Genomic DNA, 14,525 nt, shown 5'->3' on the forward strand with positions numbered 1-14,525 from the left:
CTACGTGCTGTCATACAGAGTTCTTAGCTGTTTATTTCCTGCTCCACAGTTTGGTTCATTCTTTGGGAACATTAGCATCGTGTCACCATCAGTTCCACCACCTAGGAGAACGTTTGGTGTAGGGGCTGCCACAGCTGACACATAATCCACTGTGTGTACATTATCACTGGGACGTGAGCATGAATTCGCACCATATCCTAACAGCCACCGTGCACTTATACTGTTAATGTACTATTATAACCTGCTGTCCTTTTGCACCACTCAGAACTCAACGCAAGTCATGACTGAACTCATGTCTATGGAAGTCGATTCTCGCCAGGTGGAGGTGGAAAAAATTGCCTGTGTTTTCCTCCTTTTGTTTCTAGCAGCAGGATGAAAAAACTGTGAGGTAATTTCAAAATAATGACTTAATATGGACAAGTAATGACTTGGGCCCTCAAAATAATGACTCATTTTCTTGAAATTTAGACTTTCTATGTTGAAATTATTTTATTTACAATGGCAAAATAGTTACTTCTGTACTTTCTATGTCAAAATAGTGACCTGTGTTCTCAAATGTTTGACTTGCTACAACAAAATGACTCATTTTCTCAAAAGTTTGTTGCAGCTTCTCAAAGTAATGAGCTGTTATCCTTAAATAAGTACTTACTAAAATCTAAGACGTCACGATCTTGAGATGTTCAAATTAAAAAAGCGAATCCTTCTTCTGAGATACTGTTAAGGTATTTCAGTATTTCGAGGACATAATCATTTTCAAGATGCAAATCAAAGTGAATTTTGAGGAAATAAGTAATTATTTTGAGATGCTGTCAAAATTATGAAAAAATGTCAGAGATACTAAGACAATGTTTCAAGAACATGAGTCATTCTGACATCCAAACGAAATCTTTTGAAAAACAAGTCATTATTTTGAGATACTCACACTGAGTCATATGTTGACATACTGCTAGAAACACAGAAGGAGGGGAAAAAACAGCTGATTTTTTTTCTCTCCTCTGCCTTGGTGGGTGGAAATGGGCTTCTATACATGCCAGTCACCCTTTAATTAAAAAAAAATGTCCCCCCCCTTCCTTAAACATCACCAAACACACCACTTAAATACATTAACACATTCACAAGCGAGAGATGCTTTTCACTATGTAAGCCAAGGACACAGACTGTTTCTCTGGCTTCCGTCCATTAGCCGAGTAAAGAAAACAGACATGTGTCCATGCTGTGTGAACAGTGAGTGCCCAACTGTCATGTCAAAATCTGTTACCTAACCAAATGCATACCTCTCATTCTGCTGTTCAAACTACAAGCTTTTTTTTTATTCTCTTCGGAGTGAAAGCAGAACTCTGACAAGTGTAGAAGAATCAATGCCTTATTGTTTATCTAGTTGTGAAACTCGCGTCCAAAACTTTTGACTGAGGCTGAAGTTGGCTTTGTATTGGAATTTTCCGTTCCACCTTAAACGGTGCAGCAGTTAAGTTGTGGCAGCTCATATAAAAATCCGTTCCCTCTTAAATTGTGCAGCAATTGCATTGTGGCACCACTTTTTGGAATTTTCCATTCCACTTTAAACGATGCAGCAGTTACATTCTGGTGCTTTCTATTTAAATTTCTGGTCCACCTTAAATGGTGCAGCAGTTACATTCTATGCTGCATTATTTAAGGTCAAGTTTGAAATCTAAATATGAAGCGCGTCCGTTCTTCAAATGTTCTGTTCCACCTTAATTGGCGCAGCAGTTACATTCTAACTGCTGCACCATTTAAGGTGGACCAGAACATTTGAATAAGGAGGGTCAGAATGTAGCTGCTGCACTGTTTAAGGTGGAATGGAAAATAAGAAGCCAACTTCAGCTTCGTAAAACATTTCTTTTCCGAAAAGAGAATGTTAAGTCATCCTAACATCGGAAAAATGAGCGCAGGGCAGCCTTAGGAACTGCTTGAACTGCTTGACGGTAACACATTTTGGCAAGACACTGAGCTTAAAACATGAGTGTGTCTGTCTTTGTCACAATTCCAAGTAACACTGGATCAGAGGTCCTTGTTATTTCAGTGGTTCAGAACTTTTTCCTTTTCGTCAGAAAAGTTGTATTTAAAAAAAAATAAAAAGACAAGATAAAAGGAGGACGTAGTTTGGGAAGCGGGGGCCTTTCCCCTTCCTTAGCAACAGCGGAGTAGGTGCGTTTCCATGGGAGAGACGTGTGTGTATGTGATTCTGTAGTCCTTAGTCTGGTGCTCCGTGACAAATGTGTGAAAAAAAAATAATAAAAAATGAAAAGAAATCCGTAAAAAGGTGAAACTGAATTTAACATTAAGTGAGGTTTTAAAAAAAATAACATTACCGACTTAAAAAAAATAGGATTACAGTACTGCTGATAATCATCATGAGTCTGAGGTCTGATATCAAAGTGAGAGTTTATTTCGTTTGTTTGTTGGCTCGTGTGTGGGGAGCGAAACGCTCCGGTTCTTTGGACACTGGGTCTATGTTGCTCCATTCTTTTGTACAGTAACTTAAAAAAAACAATGAGGGAAAACATTTGTAAAATATTGTGTCTGTGACTCCTTGTAAAATATTTTCAAATTGTTTATTACAGAGAATCAGTTATTAAATAATGTTCATATTTTTCACTTCAGTCCAGTGTGTTGTGTTTATTTTTTGAATGTGAAATCCAGCTTGTACTAATACATACACAGTATCACTGATTTACATTCAGTCTGCTTTAATTCACATCATATGTCACGTCTTTAAATCAGATAAATGAATACTGGTTAATATTTTACTCAAAGCTTCAACAATGAACTGATGAAATATCTCTTAAAGGGACACTCCTTTATGTCTATTATACCATCTTGGCTGTAAATGTGTCTCGGTGTGTGCTAATGTACTAGTATAGGCTAAAAAATATAAATGAAAAAGCAAACTTACTTTTGCTCTGCTTTAAGCTTTAGCTCAGCTATAGCTGCTTTTCTCGAATCTCCAGCAGGAAACTTTTCCACAAAAGTGGAATAGTTTCCTGTAAAATGTCTCTCAACGTTCGTTTTTCTTTTATTAGGCTGAAGTCGCTTCTCATTCACCAGTTTCTTGTTCAAATTTTCCTGTTCCACCTTAAATGGCGCCTGAGGTGCCAGAAAATAACTGCTGCACCATTTAAGGTGGAACAGGAAAATCTGAAGAAGAAGCTGGCGAATGAGAAGCTGACCACAACTTTGTGACTTTTTAGTGTTTGACAGTTTCTCATTGCAGATTAAACGTATCAGGAAACCAGCTGAGTGCTTAGAAATGCAAATCAGTCTATCTGTCTCCAAATTATCAATGTTCATCTTTCTCTTTGCCTTTTCGTTTGCTACTAGCTAGGCTTGTCTGCATTGCTATGGCGACCAGCAGTCTGCACACCAACCTTCAGGGGTAAAGAGTGAATTTGCAGTTACATATAAACTCCAGCATTTGTTAAAACTGTGTTGAACGATCAGCAGAGTTTTATTTTACTGCAAAGGAGGATTATTTTATGTTTACCTAAAAATCTAATGTCCGTGGAGCCGCAACAGGGCAGTAAAAGAGCCGCATGCTCTGGAACCGCATGTTGCCGGCCCCTGGTCTAGTGCCACCCACAGAAGCGGCACAATAGTCTCTCGAGTGAGATTTCCCGCTTTATAGACTAGGAAAACTTTCTAATGATGCATCTTAGAGGTGGGAGAAACGTGAAAAACTACAACTGCTTTGGGGTGGATTTCTTTCTCGCTAACTGGTGAGTGCAGAAGGAAGGCAGATGCTAATGTTACTGCTAGGATGCTGACTATCATATAGCAGCCATACAACTGATAACTGTTCAAGTCATCGTTACAGAGAATGGATTACTACAACAATGGAAATGACATCATATAAAAAGGATAAACTCTGAAAGCTACAGTTAGCAAAGCTGTCTGGCTATATACATCCTCAGTCTGGCTTTTTTTCTGGATGAAAGGGTCCAAAACTTGGTTCTGGCATCCACTTAAGGCTATTTTGTTTGATGATGGAGGCAGAGGTGCATTAATGCTAGTCTGGTTGTATTTATTGGTCTCTAGATCAGTGGCTAACAGTAAGGACTGGTTGACACCACAGGGATTACCAGCGGCTGTAGGATATACTTGTATAACGCATGCTGAGTACTGTAGTAGGGTCATTCTACAGAAACGTCCACTTTTCTATCTCTCCATAGGACTCACTGGTGTTACTGATCCTCATTGGTGTTACACATAAGAAACGTAACACCAAACATTTTTTAAATGAAAATGCATTTTACAAAATGGCTGCTACAGAGCATCAAACCACATGTTGTCAATCATGGAATATCCACTAAAATATGTAATTTTGCAGTTACACCACAGTGACACAACTCCTGGGGGCCATAACTTCCATTATATATTTTATATTTATTTGCCAGTTGTCTTCTTTGTCATTTCATTCATATATTCCATAGTCATGTATAGATTACTGTAGTTAAAATTGCTGAAAAATGTGTTTTTTTCTTCAGAATATGGCCTCACCCTTTACACATGACTGTGGGGACGAGCTCTTCTGTGGTGCTTGGAATTCTATATGATTGATTTAAAAACCAATATTGCTAAACTGACGGCTCAAGAAGGTGTAACGTTAATGTTAATGTTAAAATAACATTGTTTTATTTGAAAATGTAAAAAAAAAAACGAACTCTAACGTTTTTCAAGTGTAATATTTCTGTAAACGCTAGGGACACAAAAATGGAGGTTTCTGTAGAATGACCCAGTAAAGAAAATATGAAAACAATGTAAAATCATGAATTATGCCAAACTGATGAGTCTAAAGAATACAATGCTGCGCTACAGAATGCCGCATAACACTACAGGCAGCATATTACTCTGCAGTTTTAGGCCGGAATGCCCATTTTAGTTCACGCAGAATCAAGTTTGAGATCATTAGTGGAGCATCATAAATGCACAGTACACACTGCACATTGTCTTCTAGTGTTCATACTATTCAAAACTAATTAAATGTTATGTTGTAATGTTGTGTTGAGGTAAAGTAGCAGAAACGAGAACCTTCACAAAACTCATTTCTTTAGCGTTACTGATATTCACACTGGGATCACCTCTGACTATTTCTGTGCTTCATGTTGTGCACTGTATTACCGTACTTACATTAGGCTTCACGGAGATTAAAGTCAAAGACCTTCATTCTGCTGTAAAAAGCTGCCGTATACCATGTACACTGTAAAATAACTGAATGGAATGATTTCGCATGACAGTAGAAATCTGATGTAATTCACTGTGGCTGATTTAAAAAAGAGAAGTTAAATTTCAGAGTGAGTTATAGTGACACTGTGATCATTAAACTATGATAAGGTCTGCAAGAACTCAAGGATGGATTTATGCCAAGTCCCTGGGTCGTCAAGGTAACAGGGATGCCCCGCCCCCTTCATTACCACCACTTTGTGATTAGGCAGGTGACTCAGGTTACGTAGAGACACTTCACCCAACTGAGTGTCCTGATCTCCATATACAATAAGAGTCGGAACCTGTGGAGAAACACAGTACAATTCTGCTCATGCAAGAGTTTTAAACTTTTACTCCACAAATACAGTGCAGGGCAAAAGGTCTTAGGCAGCTGTGAAAACTGTAAAACTATCTGAGTGTGTTTGTACCAGTAAAACACAATATAACATTAGAATAACTTGAGACAAACAAAATACAGTACAACATAATAAGATTACAGTTAGAAGAACACAGGTTTGGCTCCTGATTCTCACTGCACTCCAGCCATCGCACGGATTTAATGAGGGACTGATTAGCCAAACTGTCAGAAAATCACAATGTAGTTATTTTAATGTCTATTTGCTGGATGGATAAATAGGTTTAAATATAACTTCCTCACATGTCTAAGACAGTTTGCTAGCTGTATGTTAGCACTAGCAGTTGGCAAAAAACACTAGACCTCATTCACCAATATCTTCCTGAGCTTTTTCTGAAATGTGTTCTTGAGGAAGGTCTTAGACAAAGTCTACATCAGAATCACGATGTGTTCTTAAAGCACAGAGTTGTTCACCTTTGTGCTCCTGAGTGTGTGTAGATTCTGTTCTTACAAGAACAAATCCCAAATAAGAAAACACTGGTGAATAACAGAATCTTTGTAAAAACTTAAGTCGTTGTTGTCGGAAGAAAACCTCGTATCTCCATTTTTGTTGTTTTTCAGTTTTTGACATAATTTGAAGACGCCTGCTGCTCTTTACATTGTGTGTAAATCTCATGAAGAATGGACCAAAGGAAACGGCCCAAAATCACTTCTATTGACTTACATTAAAAATAAAGTATTTTTGAATCCTTCTCCTGTAAAGTTATCATTTTGGAGACACGAGGTTTTGTTCTGACAACAGCGATGTGGGTTTTAAGAAGAACTTTCTTCTTAAGAACGGTCGGTGAATGAGGCCCAATAGTTATTACGCATTAGGAAAAGATTAGGTATGGCTATCATTAGGAACTTCTAAAGTAAAGCAGTAAAAATTTTACCAAAAAGGTGCAAATATGTCAGAGCAAGCGCAATAATATTCTGTCTTTTGGTCTAATTTATGCAACATAAGACTAAAACCTATATTTTAGCATTCTAATTATATATACTGTACTGTGCAAGTCTTAGGCATCCAGGACAACTGTTGAAAACTCCTTATATCTGCATAAGTGTGTTTTTGCTAGAGAAACACTATAACATTGGAATATATACAAATAAACAGTAATATCTGGCAAAACTTTTTTATTTGTATTAAAAAACAGTTGTACAGTTAGAAGAACAGAGGTTTGAATCCTGACTTCTCCCTGCTCTCCAGCCATCGCATGGATTTATTTACTCCGATCAGCAGCACCTGATTTCATTTAATGAAGGACTGATTAGATCAGGGGTGTCCAAAGTCCGGCCCCAGGGCCAAATGCGGCCCACAGACAGATTTTAATTGGCCTCCGGCTTCTGTTTTACAGTGTATTTTAAGTGGCCCACCAGCCAGTATGTTGCAGTTCTTCCTTTCACCTGATGGTGGCATCTGACCAGACCTGCAGCTTCATTTACTGAACTACATTTAGTCAAGACTACAGACGTAAAGCTCAAACTAAACACTGAGAACTGGCGAGATGGAAAATTTCTTATCAGAGCAAAGTAGTTCAGTAAATATTAACCCTTTAAGGTCAAACAACGTGGCTACGCTGCGTTTATTTTATATGTAAAGAACATTATCTAACAGAAACAAAAATGTATAGACTTTCGTTTGTCTTACAAAGTATATTTTTCAACAAGTAAACACATGAATAGGAATATGATTAATACATCAGACGTTGTATTGTTACTCTTAAACAATTTAATTATTAATTATAAGCGCTTATTGATCCAAACTGTTCTGAATGAACAATCCAGAAATAAAAGGAAGCCTCATGCGTCTTTTATGCAGTGATATGAAACACAGTAGCTCACAGAAAGCTCAGTTTCTGTGTGCTGTTATTTGGAAAACGTATTATTCTGAATCATTTGTGAATAATAGCTCGGCCCTCAGGTATTTTGACACAGTACTATCTGTCCCGGTAACTGTACATAACCTCCACGAGGAGAGATTTTACATTTCTTTATTTGTAATTATTCTGATGTTAATGTTTTCTTTTTTCGAACGAATAAACAGCTTGGCCTATCATTTTGTCAGGTGCCTAAGACTTGTGCACAGTACTGTAACATGAATTACTACATAAGCTTAGCTATTTATCAAATTATGCCAAAAAATTAAAAACAACAGATACAAGATACAAGTTTTGTTCCAACAGCAGCGATATATGGACTGTATGGACTGAGGAAGGAATGAATGTTTGGAAAGACTGACTATGTTTACACTTAATTTCAAACTAATTTTAAAAAGTGAGGAAATTTTGGTTTTCCATGATATGGGCTCTTTAAAAAGAGGCTAATAAAAATAGGCCAAAAAAAACAGCCTTTGGCCAATCTGGCTGTAAAAATCGGAACATGATAGTGCATATCTAGTAATAAAACTAAAATTTCAGCAGAGTCTGAATAAGGATGACCAAAAATACCAAATGAGAATAACATTCGTAACACTGGCTGCACACGCACTTATGTCAATCACAGCCAGTACTCACAGGTTTAACTTAACCCAGGGGTGCCCAAAGTCCGGCCCCAGGGCCAAATACGGCCCACGGACAGATTTTAATCGGCCCATGGCTTCTGTTTAGAGTGTGTTATATGTGGCCCGTGAGCCAGTCGGCTGCAGTTTTTCCTTTCACCTGATGGTGGCAGCAGCATCGTAAACTTACAGTGAAACATGCCGCACTGTGATAACGAAATTAAAGTTCAACCCCCTGAAGGCTGAACAAATATTATGGCTATTAATGCTGTTTAATCTGCTCAGTTTGTTTAATAAAGTGATTTCTGAATAGAACATAATTTAGCAAAACCAAACATTCACTGATTTTTATTTATTATATTTTTCAACAAGTAAACACTTCAATATGAACGTACTGAACACATTAGTCACGTTTTCTTGGTACTCTGAATAAACAAATCAGTAATTTGTTATAAGCACTGAAAGAGCAATCTAACATTAAAAGAAGCCTTGTGCATCTTTTATACAGTGAGAAGAAACAATATCTCACAGTAAACTCTTATCATCCATGTGTCGAGTCAGGACTCTTCTAGCAGCAGATTTATGCATGTTTAAGGGGTTATCAACAAATTCTCGGAATGGATCACCAGCTAGACACTCATTTCAACTCACTGCTCTATATGGTTGAAATTCATATTCAAAAAACGTATCATTTTTTAATTATTTGTGATTAATATTTTGGCCAGTTATTCTAACATGGTCTGATCTGGCCCTCTTTCAAAAAAGTTTGGACACCCCTGACTTAACCATAAGGTCAAATGAAGCACCTCATGTGCGCTCACCTGTACGCCGCTGTACTGCTCTGCCGTGAACTTATCCGTGCAGATGGGGGCTACAGGAATGTAGGCCTTCACCTGCTGGGTGTGCTGGAAAAGGAAAGGCAGGGAGTACATGCCACTGAGAGAGGGGCTGATCACCACCACCGGCCCCGTCTGCAGCCCCTCGCACACCTGCCTCAAAAACTCACCAGGGGCCAGCTCACCCAACCGGGGCAGGAGCCTCCGCGGCTTTGGACTGACCGAGACCTGGAGGAACAGAGGAAATGCGGGGTGAACTCTGTCTCTCTTTACCAGCAACCATGTCCACATCTAGAAAGTGCTATCAATTATGCAACATTTCTCATACCGCACTGCACATCCAATTCAAGAAGCCTGGTTGGTCAGTGCTCTTTAAAGGAGAACTCCACCGATTTTGCAAAATTGCTTAATCATTCAATGGTCTAGATGTAAACAAAATAATTCAGAGTGGTTCAGTGTGAAATGCACTTTTCTACAGAAATTTACAGTCAGAGTTGTTCACCATTATAGTACTAGGAACCAGACGTCCGAAGCTTTTAACGGCTCTAAAAGCTACATCCGGTTAAGTTATTACACAAAATGGTTATAAATGCATTGCCTGACACCTCAGACATTGTTTTGTGATCGTTTTGTTATAAAGTTTTGACCCAAAACGTATTTTTAATAAGCCATTACTCCAGGATTAGTTCTGTGTTTCCTCTCAAACCCGGACTCTCGACTGAGATGTGCACAGGCTAACATGCTTTTGTAGTTACTAGCCTGTAGCTACAGCCATTCAACACAGCTAATGCCGGTGTATCCGATTCAGTTCCCCCTTAAATTCACGTTCCCTTTGACAAACCAGGTCAGGTTTGTATAAACAAAAATGTATAATGTGTAATGTTATAAAACACATTTTAAAAACCTCAATTTGAAACTTAGCTACCTTCTTCATTTGTATACTGTTTTGTCTGCCACCCCAGATTTAGAGAAATGGCTCAGTGACTCTTAGACATCAGACACTTATGACTGAAGTAAAGGCTAATGCTGTAGAGGCCAGAGCACATCGACCAAACAAACACAAACGAAATGTCTGGATGGCCATACTCGTGTTTGCTTGTTGGGAGTATCTAGTATATTCTCTCCCCGTTCACTCTGACTCATATGGCGTCAGTTCTTTTACTGGACTTTCTAAAGACAACAGAAAATATTAGAATAAAAGTTCCCACAGTCAGTCCTGAGGATCTTATGTGCACATCTTTGTGTTTTCCCTATTCTACAGACCTGACCAGCACACGAGTAGCTTATCAATCATCTAATGAGCTCAATCAAGTGATGAGGGAAAGCACAAAAAGTGCACAGTGTGGGGTCCCCATGACTGACTTTGGGATCTCCAGGATTTGAATGATGGGGTTTGTTGTAGAAAGACTGGTCGGTGAGCTCTGGTCTTCAAGTGGGCGTAACATTTTGCCTCTGCTCTAGATTTCTACCTCACACTCGTTTGAAAGGCTAAACTGTGCCCCGCCTAGTCTTACGACAGCTTTTTACCACTTTACAGTCCATAAAACTGTATTTCTAACAGTAGTGAGCAATATGACAACAGTTTATTGTGATTTTCTGGGTTTACTGTGGATATTATCATTACATGAACACTGACTAACTGCATGTTTCATTACATAGAGCATAACTGGTCCTGTTTAACTGGATTCAGTGCAGCACAGTGTGTGAAATCCTGAAAAAATAATTATAAAAAATAAAAAATACTAATTGTTTTTTTATGATATTATTTTAAAATTGGCACTAGTGGTGAATTGTCTGTTCCAACTCAGAAAAATAAAAATGTTGTAACTCATATCGTGTATCATAAGGTCACATCACCCACCTCTATTTCATTATCTATAAAAGGGAAAAAAGACACAAGAAACAACGACAGCAGTCTTTCAGACGCCATCGGTCAGCATTAAAGGGTCCATATCCTGGAAAACTACATTTACTCACTTCCTTTAAATAAAAGTTTGATGTGGTATATAAATTCTCTGAAATATATTGTTCACTCTTCAGTCAGTATATGCAATATAAGCTGCCTAAAACAGCCTGTTATATTAATTGTTTTTGTGATGTCACAAAAACAGCAAATTTTAATCCACCAGTTCAGCCCAAAGCATTTAGGCCTGTCCAATCAGGCTGCAGTGGCGATTGCTAATGAGTATCTTTCTTCAAGGAGGAACTTGTTTACCCAACATGCTCGCTGAGGTGGTTTATATGAGAGATAAACAGAACAGTCAGGTTGTGAAACGGTGTTGCAGTTTATTAGCAAGCTGGCATCTTCAGCTTCGGCCGGCTGTGCTTGTGTTTTTGTAGTCAAGTGAAGTAGAAATCTCGTTTCTATGCCTTATTAAGTCGTGGCCACGACTTAATTATCCTAATGCATAGCCACGACTTAGTAAGGCATGGGAGCAAGATAATTAAGTCATGGCCATGACTTAATAAGGCATGGGAACGAGATCCTAATGTGTGGCCACTACTTAGTAAGGCATGATCTCATTCCCACACCTTACTAGGTCGTGGCTATGCATTAGGATAATTAAGTCATAGCCATGACTTAGTAAGGCATGGGAACAAGATCCTAACGTGTGGCCACTACTTGGTAAGGCATGATCTCATTCCCACACCTAAGTTGTGGCCACGCGTTAGGATAATTAAGTCGTGGACACGACTTAGTAAGGCATGGAAACGAGATCCTACTACATGGAATGAGATCCTAATGCGTGGCCACTACTTAGTAAGGCATGATCTCATTCCCACACCTTACTAAGTCATGGCTACGCATTAGGATCTTGTTTTCCATGCGTTAATAAGGTGTGGCCACGCATTATTTTTATTTATATGAGATGTCACCAGCAGGGCTCCGTATGTTTAAATATACTTTACCAACATCCTGTATAAATAAAAATAATGTGTGGCCATGACTTAATTATTTTGTTCCTATGCCTTACGAAGTTGTGGCCACGCATTATTTTCATTTATACAGGATTTTGCCAGTGGGGCTCCCTTGGAGGGCGGGTGGTTCAGTTATTTATAACAAAATCCTAATGCAGGACCACAACATAGTAAGGCATGATCTCGTTCCCACGCCTTACTAAGTCGTGGCCACACATTAGGATCTCGTTACCGCACGCTAATAAGGCTTGGCCACGCATTATTTTTATTTATATGGGATGTCACCAGCAGGGCTCCGTACACTACCCGTCAGTCCTCTGTCTTCATGAAAACAGCGCTGACGTCACAACTCGGTCAATTCACGTTGGACTGAAATTTGGATGTGCGTGACGTCATCGTCCACAACCAATTTAAAACCCGAGACCACCTGAAAGCAGCAGTAAACCCACAACCAAAGCCATAAAAGACCGCGGTGGGGTGGGGTGAGGGGTAAAATGCAAAGAAAACGTAGGGTATGGACCCTTTAACCGCCTCCGACCAGTGTTACCTGGTAAGTCTAGAGCCACGGCGCGGAAGCCGGCCTCAGCCAGCGCGCGGAGGGTCCCGATCTGGAGCCAGTTCTCTGAGGAGAAGCGGATGCCGTGCAGCAGCAGGACGCTGAGCCTCGCCTCTCCGGAAGGAGGGAGAGCCTGTCGGTAAAACAGCGGCTGCCCACACATCTCCACCTTCGCTGACCCCTCTGTTACTTCAGCCGCCGACATCCTGTTAGCAGCTCACAAACCCACACAGCCAGCCGGACTACGTTTCTCTAAGTTTTAACTCTTCCGCAAAGTAAATTAGGTCAACAGTGTGGAGCAAAGTTCACTCAGACGAGCTGCTTCAGTCCTAAACCACGCAGCTGCGAGCTGAAGCAGTTCAGAGGAGTTTGTTCGTCTGAGAACTCGTCTGAAAAGCAGCTGCGAGGTTTTACTAGAACTCACAAACGCTGCAAACCCGGCAAAGAGAGCAAAACACAGTAAGATACAGAAAGAACACCACAGCAGGAGTCCCGGAAGATCTTTGCAAGAAATGAGCGCCTTTCCCACCCGTATTCCGACAAGCCCCGCCCTCCTGCGCTAGGATTGGCTGGTAACACTCACAAATAGACAGATGATTACGGTGGAGGGTGGGTCTTGTCGGAATACGGGTGGGAGAAAAAACGAGCGATGAGACCGAGGTTAGAAAATCCGCGGTGGTGAGAACTTAAAGGGAAACTCCACCGATTTTTCAAACTTTTTGCATAATTTCGTCGTTGCGATGTAAGCAAAGTCATTCGGAGTGGTTTGATGTGAAATAGTCCGTTGTAGAGAAAATTACAGACTCTGCTGTACTTTACAGTGGTGGTGATCACGATGTCTCCAACACATATATAGCCATCTTATTTATTGTCCAAAAGCACCAGTGAAACTACGTGTGTCTTCTGAGTTTTTATATGTAATGTGGATGATGGTAAAATAGTGAAAAATCGGAAAAAAATAAGCTTCCCTTAAGACCCCCCCCCCTCCAAAGAAAGGTTGAGTATTAATAACTTTCTGTGAGGGAGCTTTTAGAGGTGGATCTGTGGTTCCTATCACCACTGTGAGCAATTCTGGCTCTAGTTAGTTTCTCTAGAACAGAGCATTTCACACCAAACCACTCTGAATGACTTTATTCATCTTAACTATTTATTTATGTGGAACTTTTGAAAAATTGGTGAAGTTCCCCTTTAAATATATACTCAAGTAATAATATTGCTACTTTGGTAAACTCAATTATAAGTAAAATTTCCATATAAAACTTAAATAATAAATAACTTATGGAAATGCAGCAGGACTTCTTAAAGAGGAATTTCATCGATTTTATTTAATTAAACTGTAATTAATTAAATTGTTAAGATGTAAACAAAGTCATTCAGAGTGGTTTGATGTAAAAAGATTCATTTGTAGAGAAACTTAACGATTAGGATTTCTTTACAGTGGTGGTGACAGGAATCAGGGGTCACAATGTCTACAACACAAATATAGCCGTAAGTTTTTCTCGGGGACTATTTTGCCTTAGAACACCTTTCTTGTATCCTTCCACCATGAAGGAATCCAAATGAACTGATTTAAATACGTTTTATACTGAAAACCTTATCACATAATTGCCATAAAACAATGTCTCAGACATCAGACGATGCATTTATAATTATTTTCTGTAAGAACTTTCTGTGAAACTTATCAGACGTCTGGTTCCTATCACCACCATAGTAAACAATTCTGACTCGCCAGGTTTCTCTAGAACGGAGCATCTCACACTAAACCACCCTGAATGACTTTGTTATGTTAACCATGTAATTATGCAGAATTTTTTCTCCACATGTTGGTGGACTTTCCCTTTAATGTTTGTTTTTATGCATTTTGTGTAATTCAGCTTGTATAATCAGACAAACTGGAGTAAAGTAACTCAATTAATTACTGACCTGTTTGATTATTATATCACAGTGCTAATGTTCGGATGGCACAACAGTAGCTTTGAGTAGAGTAGTTATGGTTTATATGACAGTCTGCTGTACAAACTCCTGGCCAATCCTGGCGCAGGGGGCGGGGCCTGGCCGAATAAATAAAGCAAGACTGAGCTCTAGTGGTTTGTGTGAGAA

At 39.3% G+C, this 14,525-nt stretch overlaps 1 protein-coding gene across 1 annotated transcript; it reads right to left on the minus strand.

Annotated features, from left to right (window-relative positions):
* Window positions 1-3,126: 3,126 nt before the first annotated feature.
* On the minus strand, window positions 3,127-12,633 carry abhd14b (abhydrolase domain containing 14B). Its single transcript, XM_036571309.1, is given in 4 exon segments — window positions 3,127-5,522; window positions 8,936-9,136; window positions 9,138-9,178; window positions 12,417-12,633. Coding segments are annotated over 4 exon segments (639 nt in total). The 5' UTR covers window positions 12,631-12,633; the 3' UTR covers window positions 3,127-5,339.
* Between the last annotated feature and the right edge of the window lie 1,892 nt (window positions 12,634-14,525).

Source organism: Colossoma macropomum, unplaced genomic scaffold (genome assembly GCF_904425465.1).
Source record: "Colossoma macropomum unplaced genomic scaffold, Colossoma_macropomum, whole genome shotgun sequence".
Classification (NCBI taxonomy): Eukaryota; Metazoa; Chordata; class Actinopteri; order Characiformes; family Serrasalmidae; genus Colossoma; species Colossoma macropomum.